We start from the raw sequence: 22,295 nt of genomic DNA on the forward strand, positions 1-22,295 counted from the left end.
AGGCAGACAAAATAATTAGTTAACTGTAAGAGATGGCTTCGAAATTATTGAGAAAAAGAAGAAAAATACAACAAAGAATGAAGAAAAATTAAGAGAGCCTAAGGGATTTATGGGGCACCAGCAAGGAGAACAACATATGCATAATGGAAATCACAAAAGGAGAAGAGAGAAATGAGTAGAAAGCTTATTTGAAGAAATGATGGCTGAAAACTCTCCCAATCTGATGAGAGAAAAGGACAAACAAATTCAATAAACAAACAAGTTCATTTAGAATAAATCTAAAGAGACCTACACTGAGACCCATCAAAATCAAACCGTCAAAAGTTACAAAGACAGAATTGTCAAAGTAGCAAGAAAAAATGACTCATCACATTCAAGGGAGCTTCTATTAAACTATCAGTTGGTTTCTCAGCAAAACCTTGCATGCTAGAAAGGAGTAATATATTTAATTGCTGAAGAACAAAACCTCCCCATCAAGAACATTATATTTGGTAAAACTAATATATATTCTAAAATGAAGGAGAAATTAAGACCTTCCAGACAAACAAAAGGAGAGGAAGTTGATCACCAATCAATCTTCCCCACAAGAAAGCTGAAGGGATCCTTTGAGTTGAAGAAAAAGGATGATAAAATAGCAACAAAAAATCATATGAAAATATAAACCTTCTGGTAAAAATAAATATATGGATAAATATATAATTGTGTAGTATTGTAATATAAGTGTGTAAATCACTTTTAAATGTGGTATAAATTTTAAAAACAAAAGTAACAAATAATTATAGATCTATGTTAATGAATGCACATTATAAGAAAAAGATGCCCACCCTCATCATTACTGTTGTTGATGTACTGGAATTCCTGGCTAGAAAAATTAGATGAGAAAGAGAAGTAACAAAAATCTAAATTGGAAAAGAAGAAGTAAAATTGTCTCTATTCACAGTTGACATAATCTTATATGTAGAAAACCCTAAAGATTCCATATGCAATAAAAACTATTATAACTAATAAATGATGTCAGAAAATTTTCAGGATAGAAAAGCAATACATAAAATCCATTGCATTTCTATATATTAATGGTGACCAATCTAAGAAGAAAATTAAGAAAAAATTCCATTTATTATAGCATCAAAAAGATGAAATACTTAGGAATAAACTTAACCAAGTAAGTGAAACATTTTTACAGTGAAAACTACAAAATATTGCTAAGAGAAATCAAAGAAAGGTACAAATAAATGAAACGGCATCTCATACTCATGGATTGGAAGACTCAATGTTGCTAAAATGTCCATGCTACCCAGAGTGATCTACAGATTAAACGCAATGCCTATCAAACTCCAATGGAATTTGTTGGAGAAACAGAAAAAAAAAAAACATCCTAAAAGTATAGAGAATCTCAAGGTACCCTGAATAGTCAAAACAATCTTGAAAAAGGAGAATAAAATTGGAGGCCTTGCACGTCCCAATTTCAAAACATACAACACAGCAACAGTAATCAATATAATATTGATGTATGAAAAAATCTTTATCTTTTACTTTTGAAGGAACATTTTGCTGGATATATAATTCTACATTGGTGATCTTCCCCTCTTTAACTCTATAAGGTTGTCAATCCATAGTGTTCTTGCTTGCACGGTCCTGATGAGATGTCCACTGCAATTCTTATCTTTGTTTCTCTGTAGGTAAGGTGCTTTTCTCCCCATTAGGCTGCCTGCAAGACTGTCTTTTTTTCTTTGGTTTGCTGCAGCTTTAATAAAATATGCCTATGTGTGAGATCTTGCTTGTGTGTGTGTGTGTGTGTGTGTGTTTATAATGCATTTGTCAACTTAACTGTTTTTATGCCAGTAACATATTGTTTTGACTACTATTGCTTTGTAACATATTTTGAAATCAGGTAGCATGATGCCTCCAGCTTTGTTCTTTTTGCTCAAGATTGTTAGCCATTCAGGGTCTTAATTTGAAAATTTTTCCTTTCAGATCAGGAACAAGGCAAGGATGCTCATTCTTCCTACTCTTATTCCACATAGTACTGGAACTTGTAGCCAGAGTAATTAGGCAAGGAAAAGACATAAAAGACATTCAAATAGGAAAGAAAGAGGTGAAATTGTATCTGTTCACTGATGAAATAATCTTATGTATAGAAAACTCTAAATATACCACCAAAAAACTGTTAGACTTAATAAATTCAGTAAAACCAACACACAAAATCAGTATTGCTTCTATATCCTAACAATGAATTAACTGAAAAAGAAATCAAGAAAATAATCTCATTTATAATCGTTGCAAAAAAAATTTAGAAATAAATTTAACCAAGGAGATTAACAATCTCTAAACCCAAAACTATAAAATGTTGATTAAATAAATTGGAGAAAACACAAATAAATAAAAAAATGTTTCATGTTCATGGATTGGAAGAATTAATATTATTAAAATATCTATACTATTCAATGTGATCTATAGATTCAATGCAACTCCTGTCAAAATTTCAATTACATTTTTCTTGGAAATAGTAAAAAGTCCTAAAATTATGACTGACAGTTTCAACACCTGTGTTATATATATGTCTGCTTCTGATCTTGCTTTGTCTCTTCAAATTGTGTTATTTCTTGCCTTAGCAAGTTTTTTCTTTCTTTTACATATATATATATATATATGTATATATATATATATATACATTTTATTGCATTTTAGGTTTTGGGGTATATGAGCAGAGCATGCAAGACAGTTGCGTAGGTACACACATGGCAGTGTGTTTTGCTTCCTTTCTCCCCTTCACCCACATTTGGCATTTCTCCCCAGGTTATCCCTCCCCACCTCCCCCTCCCACTGGCCCTCCCCTTTTCCCCCAATAGACCCCAGTGTTTAGTACTCCCCTCCCTGTGTCCATGTGTTCTCATTTTTCATCACCTGCCTATGAGTGAGAATATGCGGTGTTTCATTTTCTGTTCTTGTGTCAGTTTGCTGAGAATGATGTTCTCCAGATTCATCCATGTCCCTACAAATGACACAAACTCATCATTTCTGATTGCTGCATAATATTCCATGGTGTATATGTGCCATATTTTTCCAATCCAGTCTATTATCAATGGGCATTTGGGTTGATTCCAGGTCTTTGCTATTGTAAACAGTGCTGCAATGAACATTTGTGTATATGTGTCTTTATTTATTTATTTTTAATTTTTTATTGGATTTTAGGTTTTGGGGTACATGAGCAGAGCATGCAAGACAGTTGCGTAGGTACACACATGGCAGTGTGCTTTGCTTTTCTTCTCCCCTTCACCCACATTTGGCATTTCTCCCCAGGCTATCCCTCCCCACCTCCCCCTCCCACTGGCCCTCCGCTTTTCCCCCCAATAGACCCCAGTGTTTAGTACTCCCCTTTCTGTGTCCATGTGTTCTCATTTTTCATCACCCACCTATGAGTGAGAATATGCGGTGTTTCATTTTCTGTTCTTGTGTCAGTTTGCTGAGGATGACGTTCTCCAGATTCATCCATGTCCCTACAAACGACACAAACTCATCATTTCTGATTGCTGCATAATATTCCATGGTGTATATGTGCCACATTTTTCCAATCCAGTCTATTATCAATGGGCATTTGGGTTGATTCCAGGTCTTTGCTATTGTAAACAGTGCTGCAATGAACATTCGTGTACATGTGTCCTTATAGTAGAACGATTTATAGTCTTTTGGATATATACCCAGTAATGGGATTGCTGGGTCAAATGGAATTTCTATTTCTAAGGTCTTGAGGAATCGCCACACTGTCTTCCACAATGGTTGAACTAATTTACACTCCCACCAACAGTGTAAAAGTGTTCCTTTTTCTCCACATCCTCTCCAGCATCTGTTGTCTCCAGATTTTTTAATGATCGCCATTCTAACTGGCCTGAGATGGTATCTCAATGTGGTTTTGACTTGCATCTCTCTGATGACCAGTGACGATGAGCATTTATTCATATGGTTGTTGGCCTCATATATGTCTTCTTTCGTAAAGTGTCTGTTCATATCCTTTGCCCAGTTTTGAATGGGCTTGTTTGTTTTTTTCCTGTAAATCTGTTTGAGTTATTTGAAAATTCTGGATATCAGCCCTTTGTCAGATGGGTAAACTGCAAAGATTTTTTCCCATTCTGTTGGTTGCCGATCCACTCTAGTGACTGTTTCTTTTGCCGTGCAGAAGCTGTGGAGTTTGATTAGGTCCCATTTGTCTATTTTGGCTTTTGTTGCCAATGCTTTTGGTGTTTTGTTCATGAAGTCCTTGCCTACTCCTATGTCCTGGATAGTTTTGCCGAGATTTCCTTCTAGGGTTTTTATCATGCCAGGTCTTATTTTTAAGTCTTTAATCCATCTGGAGTTAATTTTAGTGTAAGGTGTCAGGAAGGGGTCCAGTTTCTGCTTTCTGCACATGGCTAGCCAGTTTTCCCAACACCATTTGTTAAACAGGGAATCCTTTCCCCCTTGCTTGTTTTTGTCAGGTTTATCAAAGATTGTATAGTTGTAGATATGTTGTGTTGCCTCCGGTGCCTCTGTTTTGTTCCATTGGTCTATATCTCTGTTTTGGTACCAGTACCATGCTGTTTTGATTACTGTAGCCTTGTAGTATAGTTTGAAATCCGGTAGTGTGATGCCCCGCGCTGTGTTCTTTTTGTGAATTGACTTGGCTATGCGGGCTCTCTTTTGGTTCCATATGAAATTCATGGTGGTTTTCTCCAGTTCTGTGAAGAAAGTCAATGGTAGCTTGATGGGGATAGCGTTGATTCTGTAAATTACTTTGGGCAGTATAGCAATTTTCACGATATTAATTCTTCCTAACCATGAACATGGAATGTTTCTCCATCTGTTTGTGTCCTCTCTGATTTCGTTGAGCAGTGGTTTGTAGTTCTCCTTGAAGAGGTCCCTTACATTCCTTGTGAGTTGTATTCCAAGGTATTTTATTCTTTCTGTAGCAATTGTGAATGGCAGTTCGTTCTTGATTTGGCTTTCTTTTAGTCTGTTATTGGTGTAGACGAATGCTTGTGAATTTTGCACATTGATTTTATATCCTGAGACTTTTCTGCAGTTGCTTATCAGTTTCAGGAGTTTTTGGGCTGAGGCGATGGGGTCTTCTAGGTATACTATCATGTCGTCTGCAAATAGAGACAATTTGGCTTCCACCTTTCCTATTTGAATACCCTTTATTTCTTTTTCTTGCCTGATTGCTCTGGCTAGAACTTCCAATACTATATTGAATAGGAGTTGTGAAAGAGGGCATCCTTGTCTAGTGCCGGATTTCAAAGGGAATGCTTCCAGTTTTTGCCCATTCAGTATGATATTGGCTGTTGGTTTGTCATAAACAGCTTTTATTACTTTGAGATACATTCCATCGATACCGAGTTTATTGAGGGTTTTTAGCATAAAGGGCTGTTGAATTTTGTCAAATGCCTTCTCTGCGTCGATTGAGATAATCATGTGGTTTTTGTTTTTGGTTCTGTTTATGTGGTGAATTACATTGATAGACTTGCGTATGTTGAACCAGCCTTGCATCTCTGGGATGAATCCTACTTTCCTATCATCAAAATTGAAAGAGCTAGAGGAGCAAGATAAAAAAAACTCAAAACCCAGCAGAAGACAAGAAATAACTAAGATCAGAGCTGAACTGAAGGAGATGGAGACACGAAAAACCCTTCAAAAAATCAATAAATCCAAGAGCTGGTTTTCTGAAAAGATCAACAAAATAGACAGACCACTAGCCAGATTGATTAAAAATAAAAGAGAGAACAACCAAATAGATGCAATAAAAAATGATAAAGGGGAAATCACCACAGATTCCACAGAAATTCAAACCATCATCAGAGAATATTACAAACAACTCTATGCACATAAACTAGTAAACCTGGAAGAAATGGATAAATTCCTGGACTCCTGTGTCCTCCCAAGCCTAAACCAGGAGGAAGCTGAAACTATGAATAGACCAATAACAAGGTCAGAAGTCGAGGCAGCAATTAAGAGCCTACCACACAAAAAAAGCCCAGGTCTAGACGGGTTCACAGCCAAATCCTACCAGATGCACAAAGAGGAGCTGGTACCATTCCTTCTAAAACTATTCCAAACAATCCAAAAAGAGGGAATACTTCCCAAATCATTTTATGAGACCAACATCATTCTGATACCAAAACCCGGCAGACACCCAACAAGAAAAGAAAACTTCCGGCCAATATCCATGATGAACATAGATGCAAAAATCTTCAATAAAATATTGGCAAGCCGATTGCAACAGCAAATCAAAAAGCCTTAGCAAGTTTTATAATGTTGTTATTGTTAAAAGCCAGACATCTTGTATAGAGCAATAGCTACTGAGGTAAATAGGATTTTACCATGAATATTTATATTAATCTGGCCTGGAGTAAGGTTGTGTTTGATGTTTGTTGTCTCTATGGGTACCAGAAGCATTAATTTCTCTAGTGATTTTGTTGTCTTCTCTCTTGGCTTTGGCCCTTCCCTTTGTGCTGTACCTCAGAGACAGTCTGTCTCTTGCAGTTCTTCCAGCTGTAATCCACTGTCATTTTAACTGGAGGTTTATTAGCTTGCTGTAGGGTGTAGGGGGATAAGGGCATTCTACAATCTTCAGATTAAGTTTCCGTCTTTGGAGTGCACAGTGAGCCTGTGTCTTGGAAGTGTGGCTTTCACAATTGTGTTGTTTTTCTTCCAAGGTGTGGTGGATTGAACTATAACCCCAAAGATACGTTGACATCCTAACCCCTGGTACCTGTGAATGTGACCTTATTTAGAAAGTGTATTTGCAGATGTAATCAAGTTAAAATGAGGTCATCCTGGATTAGGGTGGACTCTAAATCCAATGACTGCTATCTTTATAAAGAGAGAAAGATTTGAAGACAGAGATTAGACGTTATGAAGAAGGCCATGTAAATACGAAAGCAGAGACTGGAGTAACACTGCCACAAGCAAAGTAATGCTAAGGATTGCCAGCAACCACAAGAAACCAGAAAAGGCAAGGAAAAACTCCTAAAGCATTTGGAGGGAGCATGGCCTTTACCAACCCTCCAAGACTGAGAAAATGAACTGTTGTTTTAAACCACCTAGTTTTCATAATTTGTTATGGCAGCTTTATTCACATACACATAGTTAAAGCATTCCCTCCTGTCACCTAATACTTTCTGTGGTTGTAGTATTCCTAGTCTATATCTTTGAAACTCTCTCCCTTTAATTTTAAGGCTTTCTTTTCTTTCTTTCTTTCCCTTGGGTAAGTCAGGGAGATCGAGTGGAGCTGGAGCAGGCCAAGATGCCTTCCCCTATTTGGGAAGGGATTTCAGTATTGTCCTCTGCTATTTTTATCTTTGTAGGCTAATCTTAAAAGTTGGCTAGAGGTCCTCTCAACTTCACAAAAAGTATTTTTCACACCACACAAAAGATATTTATCATTGGATAATAATGTGAATTGTACACTTAAAATGGTTAAGATAGGCCAGGCGCGGTGGCTCAAGCCTGTAATCCCAACACTTTGGGAGGCCGAGGCAGGTGGATCACGAGGTCAAGAGATCGAGACCATCCTGGTCAACATGGTGAAACCCCGTCTCTACTAAAAATACAAAAAATAGCTGGGCGTGATGGCACGTGCCTGTAAGTCCCAGCTGCTCGGGAGGCAGGAGAATTGCCTGAACCCAGGTTGTGGTGAGTCGAGATGGCGCCATTGCACTCCAGCCTGGGTAACAAGAGCGAAACTCCGTCTCAAAAAAAAAAAAATGGTTAAGATAGTAAATTTTACACTGTGTGTTTTCTTACCACAATTTTATCATTCCAATTTTTGATATATGTGCTGCAAAAGCAAATAATTCTTACCACAATTTTTTAAAGTATCTGTCTTCACAATCTCTTACCAAAATGATCTTCATGTTGCTGCCAAGCACAAGTCAGAAACTTAGAGGCTGTATGGTGCCAACGAACAGCTAAAGGAAGTAAGCTTTTGAAGGTGGGCTGGGGAAGGGCCTGACATATGACTCCTCCTTTCAGCAAGTCGTGAAGTCTGCTTTGTAGGTGGGACAATCTATGGTACCACATCCTAGAATATTGGATAATAACAAGTTAGTAGTAATATAAAACAACTTTTATGAGGCTATAGGAAAAACTACAGATATAATTATGTAAAATGTTAGATTTAATGATCTCAACTATTGAGGATTAAACAAAGGAGAAATTCTGAAAAGCTAAGCATAAGTGATCTATAACCATTATTAACATTTCTCATTAGCCACTCTTTTTTAAATTGCATTTTAGGTTTTGGGGTACATGTGCAGAACATGCAAGATAGTTGCATAGGTACACACATGGCACTGTGTTTTGCTGCCTTCCTCCCCTTCACCCACATTTGGCATTTCTCCCCAGGCTATCCCTCCCCAGCTCCCCCCACCCGCTGTCCCTCCCCTATTCCCCCCAATAGACCCCAGTGTGTAGTACTCCCTTCCCTGTGTCCATGTGTTCTCATTGTTCATCACCCGCCTGTGAGTGAGAATATCCAAAGTACTATAAATTGTTCTAGCCACTCTTATTTCATGTTATAGAATTCTTCTTTTGCCCTATTACCTAACTAAAGCAGTGCTTTAAACAATTCAGTAATCGTAACATTCCAAGCACATGCAGTTATCTGCATAATGACATTGCCATCAATAACAGATCACATATATGATGGTGGTCCCATGAGATTATAATGGAGATGAAAAATTCCTGTCAGCTAGTAACATGGTAACATAGCACAGTGCTTTGTCTTTTCTGTGTTTAGATGTGTTTACATACACAAATGCTCAGCATTATATTACAATCGCCTACAGCATTCAGTACAGTCACATGCTATGCAGATTTGTAGCCTAGGAGCAACAGGCTATCTATATCACATAGCATAGACGTGTAGTAAGCTATGCCATTTGGGTTTGTTCACACTTTAGGATGTTCACACAACCATGAAATTCCTGAATGAGGCATTTCTCAGAATGTATCCCTGTCATTATCCTGTCAACTGACCCATAATTGTAAAAGGTTTATTTTATATGTCTCATCCTTCTAGATCTCTCTGCTTGTGACAATATCGATCACCCTTATTCTGACTACTTGAAAGTTTTTTCTCTGCTGGTTATGTGTGCTGTGGGCAAATTAAACCCTCAGTGACTCCATTTCCTCCTCTGTAAAATGAGGGTACTAACACTATTTATCTCATGGCTTTAGTGTGAGGACTGAAATATTTAGAATTATGTGTTCCACACTAAGCCTTACATATGTATCAGCTGCTATTATTTCATTATTATGGCCATTGTTAGGAATAAACTGTATCTGTTGGGAAAATGCCTTGATAAACCTGCTTGGAGTTGGTGATGCTGAGTAGCATAGTTTTAGAAAAATTAATAAAACAACCCCATTTGCATAAGGTCTTAAAAGGAATTTATTTGTCCTGTGGCAGAAGACTGAGAGAGCTATCTGATTGCAGATAGGCTCTGTGGTTCTTGATGTGAACCTTCGCAATTACACCCTCAAATATGCAGTAATGTAACCAAACCCACAAAATGCTTATCATGAGTGGACTGATGAGTGCATGTGCATGTGTGTACATGCACATATGTGGGTATGTGAGGGGTACACTGATGAAAGGACTGAACTAAATGCTGATATAGGGTGAAACCAATCATATACACTAACGCCATAGCTAGAGATATAATAGAATTTACTAATCACTAGGGAGCAGTCTGTAATTACAGGATAGAGAATGCAAAGCTAAAGTCAAATTTATTGAGATTTTGTGGCTGAGGACAAGAAAGAGAACACAGAAAGTCCTCTGCTGATATGTCAGTTACATCTATTTCTTCATTGTCTCTTGTTTCCAACCTCTTACGTATAGGTACTGTCTGAAACAGGGGTTGGCAATCTGTAACCCACAAGCTAAAAATGGAATTTACAATTTTTAAAGAGTTGTAAAGAAAAACAAAGATGAATATGAGATCGAGACTCCAGAAATTTCTCCCTTGTAGTCTATGAAGTCTATACTATATGCTTATCTGGATCTTCAAAGAAAAAAAAATCCAACTTCTAGTAAAATATTCAATTCTTAATCAAATACTCTTCTCCCACTACATCACACAACCTCTTTTTTTTTTTGAGATGGAGTTTCGCTCTTGTTACCCAGGCTGGAGTGCAATGGCACGATCTCGGCTCACCGCAACCTCCGCTTCCTGGGTTCAGGCAATTCTCCTGCCTCAGCCTCCCGAGTAGCTGGGATTACAGGCACGCACCACCGTGCCCAGCTAATTTTTTGTATTTTTAGTAGAGACGGGGTTTCACCATGTTGACCAGGATGGTCTCGATCTCTTGACCTCGTGATCCACCCGCCTCGGCCTCCCAAAGTGCTGGGATTACAGGCTTGAGCCTCCGCACCCGGCCCAAAATATTCAATTCTTAATCAAATACTCTTCTCCCACTACATCGCACAACCTCTTAATCAAGAATATTCACTCACTTCATTATTTAACAAAATAAATATTACTAAGCAGGTTTATAATAGGTACTTTCTTAAGTACTAACATACAAACATAAATAAGCCAGCAATCATAGCCACCATTCAAGAGGTTCACAATCTAGCAGGGAAGAAAGACAAGTACAGGGTGATAACTACTACTATTTATAATAATTTTAAGCATACAACACAGTGAAAGGTGTAAAAGAGCAAGAAGTTAACTATGCCCGAGGAAAGTGGTGGATCTCCATATGATTAGTGTTCTTTGAAGGTTTTGTTGTTTTACATTTACCTAAAAATAAAACTCGCTCATTGTAAAAAAAAAAAAAAAAAGATAAGGGGATTGTTGGGGGTTTGGAAAGAATCCATATGACCCTGAAATATAAAAAATAAAAGAAAAAGTAGGCCAGGCGCGGTGGCTCAGGCCTATAATCCCAGCACTTTGGAAGGCCCAGGCGGGTGATCACAAGGTCAAGAGATTGAGACCATCCTGGTCAACATGGTGAAACCCCGTCTCTACTAAAAATACAAAAATTAGCTGGGCATGGTGATGCATGCCTGTAGTCCCAGCTACTCAGGAGGCCGAGGCAGGAGAATTGCTTGAACCCAGAAGGCAGAGGTTGCGGTGAGCCGAGATCGTACCATTGCACTCCAGTCTGGGTGACAACGGCAAAACTCCAACTCAAAAAAAAAAAAAAGCCTCTTTTTTTTCATTATTTAAAATAATGAAAGAAATGTTCCCATTCTTTCAAGGAAACTGTTGACGAGGTTTGGCATATTCAATGACACATGCAATTAAAATCTCCACACCTGCTATATACACATACAAAAATACATATGTGTTTAGTATTTAAACCATAAAGAATGGTAGAAAACAAAGTCTCTCTTCCCCCATTTTCCCTAATTTCACGACTCACATGTTACCAGTTTTAATTTTTAAAAAGCCCAAGTTAAACTGAATATCCATATGCAGAAGAATGAGAACCCTATCTCTCACCATAAACAAAAAAAATCAAATCTAAGTGAATTAAAGACCTAAATATAAGACCTCAAACTATGAAACTACTACGAGAAAACACTGGGGAAGCATATCAGGACGTTGGTCTGGGCACAGATTTCTTGAGTAAGACTTCAAAAGCACAGGCAAGCTAAGCAAAAATGGACAAATGGGATCACATCAAGTTAAAAAGCTACTGTACATCAAAGGATACAACAAACAAAGCGAAGGGACAACCCAGAGAATTGGAGAAAATATTTGCAAACCACTCATCTGACAAGGGATTAATAATCAAGCAATTTGCAAACTGGGAGCAAGTATCTGAAATTCATACAACTGACAAAGTCGTAACATCAAAAATATTTAAAGTCATTCTATAGGCTGGGCTCAGTGGCTCAAGCCTGTAATCGCAGCACTTTAGGAGGCCTAGGTGGGTGGATCACAAGGTCAGTTCAAGACCAGCCTTACCAACATGGTGAAACCCCATCTCTACTAAAAAATACAAAAAGTATCTGCACGTGGTGGCATGCACTTGTAATCTCAGCTACTTAGGAGGCTAAGGCAGGAGAATTGTTTGAACCCAGGAGGCAGAGGTTGCAGTGAGCCAAGATCACACCAATGTAATTCCAGCCTGGGTGACAGACTAAGACTGTCTCAAAAAAAAAGAAAAAAAAAAGACACCCTACACATCAATAGGAAAAGCAAACCGTATGTGAGCAAATAGTATGAACAGACATTTCTAAGAGAAAACACTATGGTCAAAATGGTCAATAAATTCATGAAGAGATGTTCAACATCATTAATGATTAGGGAATTTTAATCTAGCCACAGTGAGATATGATATAACCATTTGATTGGCAAAAATTAAAAATTGTGACAATAGCAAGTATAGAGGTTTTGCACATCTTTCATTGAATTCATTCCTAAGTATTTCTTTTTTTTTTTGAGACGGAGTTTCACTGTTGTTACCCAGGCTGGAGTGCAATGGCGTAATCTCGGCTCACCACAAACTCTGCCTCCTGGGTTCAAGCAATTCTCCTGCCTCAGCCTCCTGAGTAGCTGGGACTACAGGTGCGCACCACCATGCCCAGCTAGTTTTTGTATTTTTTTAGTTGAGACGGGGTTTCACCTTGTTGACCAGGATGGTCTCGATCTCTTGAACTCGTGATCCACCCACCTCGCCCTCCCAAAATGCTGGGATTACAGGCATGAACCACCACACCCGGCCTCCCTAAGTCATTTCTCGTGTTATTACAAGCAGCATTTTAAAATTTCAATTTGCAATTGCAAACAGTGTATACAATACAACTTATTTTTATATTCTGACTGGGAATGCTGTAATCATATTAAAATCAGTTACTATTTCCAGTAACTGTTTTGGAAATTTCCTAGGATTTTCTACATAAGAAATGTCATATATGAATACAGTTCTACATCTTCTTTTGCAAACTTTGTATCTTTTGTTTGTTTTTTGCTTCACTGAACTCACTAGTTAGGACCTCAAGTACAATACTAAATAGGAGAAGTGAGCACGGACATCCTTGCCTTGTTCCTGATCTTAGGGGAAAGTGTTCTAATTTCATGATTAAGTATATTGTTAGCAATGTTTTTGGATTTTTGTTATTGTTATTAATGGCCTTTTTCAGACTGGGGAAGTTTCCTTCAATTCCTAGTTTTCTGAGAGTATTTATCAGGAACATAAGTTGAATTTTATTAAATGTACTTTCTATATCTATTGAGATTATTTTATGGCTTGTTGCTTTATTCTAGTAAAGTGGTTAATTATTCTGATTGACTTCCTATGTTAAAACAACCTTGCATTTCTGGAATAAACCCCGCTTGATTATGATATATTATCCTTTTTATACATCGTTGGATTCAATATGCTGAAATTTTGTTACAGCATTTTGCATCTAGATACATGAGGAATACATGGTCTGGTGTGTGTGTGTGTGTGTGCATGTGTGTGTGTGTGTGACATCTGCTTTTTAAAAATTATACTTTAAATTCTGGGAAACATGTAGAATGTGCAGGTTTGTTACATAGGTATACATGTGCCATGGTGGTTTGCTACACACATCAACCTGCCATCTACATTAGGTATTTCTCCTAATGCTATCCCTCCCCTTGCTCCCCAGCTCCCGCCAGGCACTGGTATGTGATGTTCCCTTCCCTGTGTCCATATGTTCTCATTGTTCAACTCCCACTTATGAGTGAGAACATGCTGTCCGTCCCCTAGTTCTCCCCCCGACTTTTGAATGGTTTTTTTTTTTCTTATATATCTGTTTTAGTTCTTTGTAGATTCTGGATATTAGCCCTTTGTCAGATGGGTAGACTGCAAAAATTTTTTCCCATTCTGTTGGTTGCCGATTCACTCTAATGACTGTTTCTTTTGCTGAACAAAAGCTCTGAATTTTAATTAGATACCATTTGTCTATCTTGGCTTTTGTTGCCATTGCTTTTGGTGTTTTAGTCATGAAACCTTTGCCTATGTCTTTGTCCTGGATGGTTTGGCCAAAGTTTTCTTCTAGTGTTTTAATGGGTTAAGTTTTATGTTAAAATCATTTATCCATCTGGAGTTAATTTTAATTTTAGTGTCAGGTGACAGGAAGGGGTCCAGTTTCTGCTTTCTGCACATTGATAGCCAGTTTTCCCAACACCATTTGTTAAACATGGAGTCCATTCCCCATTGCTTATTTTTGTCAGGTTTGTCAAAGATCAGATGGTTGTAGATGTGTGGTGTTGCTTCTGAGGCCTCTGTTCTGTTCCATTGGTCTAGTCTGTTTTGGATCCAGTACCATGCTGTTTTGATTACTATAGCCTTGTAGTATAGTTTGAAGTCTGGCAGTGTGATGCCTCTGGCTTTGTTGTTGTTGGTTAGGATTGTCTTGGCTATGTGGGTTCTCTTGTAATTCCCTATGAAGTTCAAAGTGGTTTTTTCCAGTTCTGTGAAAAAGGTCATTGGTAGCTTGATGGGGATAGCATTGAACCTGTAAATTATTTTGAGCAGTACGGTCATTTTCATGATATTGATTCTTCCAAATCTTGAGCATGGAATGCTTTTCCATCTGTTTGTGTCCTCTCTTATTTCGTTGAACAGTGGTTTGTAGTTCTCCTTGAAGATGTCCTTTACCTCCTTTGTTAGCTGTATTCTTAGGTATTTTATTCTCTTTGTAGCAATTGTGAATGGGATTTCGCTCTCGATTTGGCTCTCTTTAAGTCTGCTATTGGTATATAGGAATGCTTGTGATTTCTGCACATTGATTTTGTATCCTGAGACTTTGCTGAAGTTGCTTAACAGTTTGACAAGATTTTGGGCTGAGACGAAGGAGTCTTCTATATATACAATCATGTCATCTGCAAATAGAGACAGTTTGACTTCCTCCTTTCCTAACTGAATACCCTTTATTTCTTTTTCTTGCCTAATTGCTCTGGCTAGAACTTCCAGTACTATACTGAATAGAAGTGGTGAGAGAGGGCATTCTTGTCTAGTGCCTGATTTGAAAGGGAATTCTTCCAGCTTTTGCACATTGAATGATATTGTCTGTAGGTCGGTCATAAATAGCTTTTATCATTTTATGATACTTTCCTTCAATACCTAGTTTATTGAGAGATTTTAGCATGAAGGGCTGTTGAATTTTGTCGAAGGCCTTCTCTGCATCTATTGAGATAATCATGTGGTTTTTGTCTTTGGTTCCGTTTATGTGATGGATTACATTTTTAGATTTGCATATGCTGAACCAGCCTTGCATCCCCCAGATGAAGCCTACTTGATCGTGATGAATAAGCTTCTTGATGTGCTGTAGCATTTGGTTTGCCAGTATTTTATTGAAGATTTTTGCATCGATGTTCATCATGGATATTGGCCTAAGGTTTTCTTTTTTAGTTGAGTCTCTGCCTGGTTTTGGTATCAGGATGATGTTGGTCTCATAAAATGAGTTAGGGAGGATTCCTTCCTTTTGTAATTTTTGATATAGTTTCAGAAGGAATGGTACCAGCTCCTCTTTGTGTGTCTCGTAGAATTCGGCTGTGAACCCATCTGGACCTGGACTTTTTTTGGTGGGTAGGCTACTGATTGTTGACTCAACTTCAGCCCTTGTTATTGGTCTATTCAGGGTTTCAACTTCCTCCTGGTTTAGTCTTGGTAGAGTACAAGTGTCCAGGAATTTATCCATTTCTTTCTGATTTACTGGTTTATGTGCATAGAGCTATTTGTAGTAATCTCTGATGGTAGTTTGTATTTCTGTGGGATCAGTGTTGATATACCATTTATCCTTTTTTATTGCATTTATTTGATCCTTCTCTCTGTTTTTTTTTTTAATTAGTCTGGCTAGCAGTCTATTTTGTTGATTTTTTTCAAGAAATCAGCTCCTGGATTTATTGATTTTTTGAAGGGTTTTTTGTGTCTCTATCTCCTTCAGCTCTCCTCTGATCTGAGTTATTTCTTGTCTTCTGCTAGCTTTTGAGTTTTTTTGATCTTGCTGCTCTAGCTCTTTCATTTTTGATGATAGGATGTCAATTTTAGATCTTTCCTTGTATATTCTGTGGATTTTGGGGTGGAGCATTCTGTATATGTCTATTAGGTCTGCTTGGTCCAGCTCTGCATTCAAGTTCTGGATGTCCTTGTTAATTTTCTGTCTCATTCATCTGTCTAATATTGATGTGCAGTGCTGAAGTCTCCCACTATTATTGTGTGGGAGTCTAAATCTCACTATAGGTTGTTGAAAACTTGCTTTATGTATCTGGGTGCTCCTGCGTTGGGTGTGTATATATTTAGAATAGTTAGCTCTTCTTGTTGGATTGATCCTTTTACCATTATGTAATGCCCTTCTTTGTCTCCTTTGATCCTTATTGGTTTGAACTCCGTTTTATCAGAGACTAGGATTGCAACCCCTGCTTTTTTTTCTTCTCCATTTGCTTAGCAAATCTTCTTACATCCCTTTGAGTCTATGTGTGTCCTTGTATGTGAGATGGGTTTCCTGAATACAGCACGCCAATGGGTCTTGACATTTTTATCCAGTTTGCCAGTCTGTGTCTTTTGATTGTGGTATTTAGGCCATTTACATTCAATGTTAATATTGTTATGTGTGAATTTGATCCTGCCATTTTGTTACTGGCTGGTTTTCTTGCCTGTTAGTTGACTCATTTTCTTCATTGCATTTTTGGTCTTTCCCATTTGGTGTGCTTTTGCAGTGGCTAGTACTTGTTCCTTTCCATGCCTAGTGTTTCTTTCAGGTGCTCTTGTAGGGCAGGTCTGGTGGTGATTAAATCTCTCAGTAATTGCTTGTCTGTAAAGGATTTTATTTCTTCTTCACTTATGAAGCTTAGTTTGGCTGGATATGAGATTCTAGGTTGAAAGTTCTTTTCTTTATAAGGATGTTGAATATTGGCCCCCACTCTCTTCTGGCTTGTAGGGTTTCTGCTGAGAGATTCACTGTGATCCTGATTGGCTTCCCTCTGTGGGTGATTTGACCTTTCTTTCTGGCTGTGCTTATCATTTTTTCCTTCATTTCAACCCTGGTGAATCTGACTATTATGTGCCTTGGGGTTGCTCTTCTTGAGGAATATCTTTGTGGAGTTCTCTGTATTTCTTGGATCTGGATGTTGAACTGCCTTGCTAGGCTTGAAAAATTCTCCTGGATAATATCCTGGAGTGTGTTTTCCAGCTTGGATTCATTCTCCCCATCATATTCAGGTACACCGATCAAGCGTAGATTAGGTCTTTTTACATAATCCCATATTTCTTGGAGGCTTTATTCATTTCTTTTCACTCTTTGTTCTCTTGTCTTGCCTTCTCTTTTTATTTCATTGAGTTGATCTTCAATCTCTGATATCCTTTCTTCTGCTTGACCATTCGGCTAGTAAAACTTATGTTTGCTTCATGCAGTTCTCGTGGTGTGTTTTTCAACTCCATCAAGTCATTTATGTTCCTCTCTAAGCTGGTGATTCTAGTTAGCATTTCATCTAACATTTTTTCAAGGTTTTTGGTTTCTTTGCATTGAGTTAGAACGTTTTCCTTTAGCTCAGAAAATTTTGTTATTTTCCACCTTCTGAAGCCTGTTTCTGTCAATTTGTCACAGTCTTTCTCAGTCATGTTGCATTCCCGTGTTGTTGAGGAGTTGTGATCTCTTGAAGGAGAAGAGGTGTTCTGGTCTTCGATGGTTTCATCTTTTTTGCACTGTTTTTTTCCCCATCTTCATGGATTTACCTGGCTGTGATCTCAGGGAGGCTGCTTGATGAGGTCATTTGTCTGCAAGGTGCTACTGGGTTTCTAAGGACTCCTTCAGGTTGCTAGGTAAGCTTCCTGTGTCTTTTTTGTTTACACTGGGAGATTAGGTCCACCTCTTCGGCTGACCTGGAGGTGGTGTTGGGTGGTCAAGATAACCATCTGTTGCTATATAGGCTTCCTGTGTTTTTTGTTAAAACATGAAGCCTAGTCCCACCCCTTTAATGGTTGGTTATGTCTTTCCTCTACAGGGCAGGATCATTCAGGGTTCAGCTCAGACTGTGATACTGGCTGCATAACCTGCTAGTTAGTGCTTCAGCCATCTGGGGTTTGTGGGGAAAGGTAGGGACCCACCCAGCTGCACTGCCTGTCTCCCTACTTTCAGCTCCCTCTCTGGTCATGGGGGAGGGGCCCACCCAAGTGCTCCGTCTTCCAGTGTTTAGCTCCCTCTCTCTCCAGGCAGGGGGAAAGGGTGATAGCTTGGTCTGCAGGCTCTCCCAGCTAGCTTATGGGCTTATGTGTTTGCTTAGATCTGTGCGCCAATCTGGGACACTGTCCTGGATTATTATTCTTCAACTCTGTGCTTGTAATTCCCAGTGTTTGGCTGGCTAAGATCCCCTGTTCTATGTATTCTGAGGCTTTGGGGGAAGCACTGTATCTGGACTGGAGTGCCAGAGGGGAAGCCTCTGACTCACAGGTCAGATGCACTTTCTGGGTGAAGTGGCACCCCTCCCTGCCTTGGTCTGCCCTACCTGGTCTTTGCTCACTGTCAGACCATACCTGTTGAAATGCACCTGGTACCTCAGTTGGAGCTAGGGGATCCCTGGATTTCTCCATCTCTCTCACTGGGTATTGTGCACCAGAGTTGTGTCTATTTGGCCATCTTGACTCCTCCCCATTCTTTTACTTTCAAACTTCCTATATCTTCACATTTTATATGTTATAAAAAATACATAAATTTTGTATTTTTTAAACATTCTAATAATCTCTGTCATTTAACTGATGTATTCAGTCCATTTACATTTACTATAATTACTGATATATTTAACTCTACGATATCACTATTTACTTTCTGTTTGTCTTACCTATTCTGTTATCTTTTCTCTCCTTGCTTTGTTTTATACTAACAGTAATTTGCATTATTCAATTTTCTCCTTTAATTGCTATGCATTCTTTTACTGTTTTTATTGATTATTCTATGAATAATAATATATATTTGCATTTATCCTCCTCCCTCAAGTGCTATTATTGTGTATTTTAATTGTATATGCACACACGGGTGCCACATATTACTATTTAATTTATGTATTCCTTCATTCATTTAAAGATTCAGAGTTTCTCTTTCATTCATTCATTTATAGATTCAGAGTCTCATTTTATCACCCAGACTGGGGTGCAATGGCATGATCATGGCACACTGCAGCCTCAAACTCTTGGGCTCAAGATTCTCACCTCAGCCTCTCAAGTAGCTGGGACTACAGGCATGTACTACCTTGTTTGTCAAGATACTACTATTTTTTAAAATATGGTCAATTGACATTCAGATCTATCCACACATTTAACCTCTCCCCTGTACTTCATTCATTATCTATTTCCAAGATTTCATTTAGGACCAGTTTACTTCTGACTGAAGATCCTTAGTACTTCCTTTGGTTTTTGGTGACAGGTTCCCTACATTGAGGACCATCTAAAAACTTCTATTTTACTTCCGTTTTAAAAGGCTGTATATAGATCTCACCAGATAAAATTTTAGGTTGGCTGTCACTTTTCTTAGCATTTTGAAAACGTCATTCTATTATCTTCATGTTGTTTCTGTTAAAAAGTCAAAGCCAATCTAATTGCTATTCCTTGTAAGGTAATACTTTTTTTCCCTCCAAATGCTTTTAAGACTTTTTTCTTTATTATTATTATTATTTGGAGGCTCTTACTAAAATACACCTACATGAGGGGTTTTTTTCTTTCACTTATTCTGCTTTGGGTTATAGTAACATTTTGAACCCAATTACTGATGCTTGTGATAGGCAGATTTCTAAGATGACCTCAAGTCACACTTGCTGTTGTAAAATCCTTTCCCCTGGAGTGTGCAGGGATTATGAATGTAAGGTTTCACTTGCATTATTAGGTTATGTATATGGGACAGCTGACGTTAAGAAAGGGCAATGGTCCTTGGTTGGGATGACCTAATCCAGGGATCCTTTAAAAGAGACAGGTCTCTTCTTAGTGAAAGAGACTTGAAGCAAGAAAGAGAGTTGATGCCAGAAAGGTTTTAAAGGCAGGCAGTCTCTAGGAGATGAGAGTGACTCACAGCTGACATGTGGCAATGAAACAAGGACTTAAGTCCTATGGCTGCAAGGAACTGAATTCAGCCAACATGAATGAGGCTACATGTGGATTCTTACCCATAGCCCCCAGAAAGGAATGTAGCCTGGCCAACATTGTGACTTCAGCCTTTAATACTGTGACCAGAGAATTCAGTCATGCCGCACCTGGGCTTCTGACCTATAGAACTATTAGCTAATACATGGATTTTTATTTTTAATTTTTTATTGCAGTTTAGGTTTTGGGGTACATGTGCAGAACATGCAAGATAGTTGCAAAGGTACACACATGGCAGTGTGTTTTGCCGCCTTCCTCTCCTTCACCCACAATTGACATTTCTCCCCAGGCTATCCCTCCCCAGCTCCCCCCATACTGTCCCTCCCCTATTCCTCCCAATAGACCCCAGTGTGTAGTACCCCCTTCCCTGTGTCCATGTGTTCTCATTTTTCCTCACCCACCTATGAGTGAGAATATGCAGTATTTCATTTTCTGTTCTTGTGTCAGTTTGCTGAGAATGATGTTCTCCAGATTCATCCACGTCCCTACAAAGGACATGAACTCATCATTTTTTATTGCTGCATAATATTCTATGGTGTATATGTGCCACATTTTGTTTTAAACCACTAAGTTTGTGGTAATTTGATATGTAGCAATAGAAAAATAATGCAATGCTTTCATTACGTTTTGAAAACTCCTCATCATCATATCTTCAGATATTGCTTCTGTACCATTCCCTCTTTTCTTCTTCTAGGACTCCCATTGCAAATATATCAGACCTTTACACTTATTAGGTGCCAGACACTGTTAAAGGTACTGAAAATATAGCAGCAACCAAAAATATTCCTATCCTCCTGAAGAACCCTTTAATGACATCTTGATCTCCCTTACACCTAAATTGTCTCCTCCCACAGAGTTCCTCCTCAGAGTAAAATTCTAGTCTCATTCAACCAGTTGAATAACTCAAAAATCAGTGCTTCAAATTTGATGACCTCGTTAAAAAAATTTCCCCCCATAACCAATTATCAAGTCATGATAACTTTTATACCTTAAATGATTCTCAAATTTGGGCCACTGTATGATATCTTTACTTGCCAACATGCCCATCCAGGTCCATTATTATTTCTCACTTAAAGATGGCAAATAGCATTCTAAATGACCTAGCCACTCTTGCCCTCCCTTTAAACTTTTTGCACACTGTAAGAAGAGTTAAGTAAAATATGTTGGTGTGCCACTCCATTTGAATATCTCCCTAGGCCTTTCAATATAAAATCCAACGTCCTTATGTAATGCCTTCTACTACCTTGTTCTGAGCTACCTCTCAGCCTAACTTCCTGCTACTTACCTCCTTGTACTTTATTGCTTACTCCAAGATTTGCCATGTTCTTTCATATTTGAAGAAATTCATGTTCGTGCTCTTTCTTCATACTGGAAGCCCTTCCCTTCCTACTCTACCTTTTATTCATTTTTTAAGAATCAGTCTAGATATCATCTCATCTAGGAAGTCTTAGGCTGGGGAGGGATAGCATGGGGAGAAATGCCAGATATAGTTGATGGGGGGATGGAGGTAGCTAAACACATTGCCATGTATGTACCTATGCAACAATCCTGCATGTTCTTCACATGTACCCCAGAACCAAAAGTACAATAAAATATATATTTTTAAAAAAGAAGTCTTCTCTAAACTTCCAGAATAAACTGGTAGCTTTTTTGGTTCTCTTATAATACTCTGTTTATGTGTCTTCCTTCTTAATATATTACGTTGAAATGATATGTTTATATGTCTTTCCCCCTAATAATGCTTGATGTTCCTCAATAGGAAGGCCTATATGTCTAATGCATTTTGATACCCTAACATCTAGCGTGGTTCCTAGTACTTAGTAGAACTCCATAAATGTTTGTGAAAATTGAATTTTTCTTCTTCCAGCATCGTAGCCTCCTTAAATCTAAAATGTCTGCTTAATTTTTTTTTTTTGAGATGGAGTTTCACTCTTGTTACCCAGGCTGGAGTGCAATGGTGCGATCTTGGCTCACTGCAACCTCTGTCTCCTGGGTTCAAGCAATTCTCCTGCCTCAGCCTCCCGAGTAGCATAAATACACAATTATATTAATTTTCTAACCCATATTATCTTGTCCAGAAGGTTATCATAAATGACTTGTTAGTCTTGCTGAAATTTCATTCATTCATTTAAGATACATAATTATGTCTGCCATATTTTCATAAACTATCTCTAATAGCCTTGTCAGAAATAGAAAACATGTTTGTT

The 22,295-nt window shown here is 38.2% G+C and overlaps 1 protein-coding gene across 4 annotated transcripts in view; it reads right to left on the reverse strand.

Annotated features, from left to right (window-relative positions):
- The window catches only part of TMLHE (trimethyllysine hydroxylase, epsilon), a 169,154-nt gene that overhangs the window by 75,401 nt on the left and 71,458 nt on the right, over positions 1-22,295 (reverse strand). For 3 of the 4 annotated variants that reach the window (XR_004738823.3, XM_035289570.3, XM_035289568.3), the window contains exon 2: positions 7,872-8,053. The exons of the other annotated variant lie outside the window; for it this stretch is intronic. Coding sequence is in view for 2 of the 3 variants with exons in the window: in XM_035289570.3 (XP_035145461.1) it covers positions 7,872-8,052 (181 nt within the window). In the remaining variant the exon portion in view is untranslated. The remainder of the gene's footprint in view (positions 1-7,871; positions 8,054-22,295) is intronic. 4 annotated transcript variants of the gene reach the window in all.

This window comes from Callithrix jacchus, chromosome X (genome assembly GCF_049354715.1).
Source record: "Callithrix jacchus isolate 240 chromosome X, calJac240_pri, whole genome shotgun sequence".
Classification (NCBI taxonomy): Eukaryota; Metazoa; Chordata; class Mammalia; order Primates; family Cebidae; genus Callithrix; species Callithrix jacchus.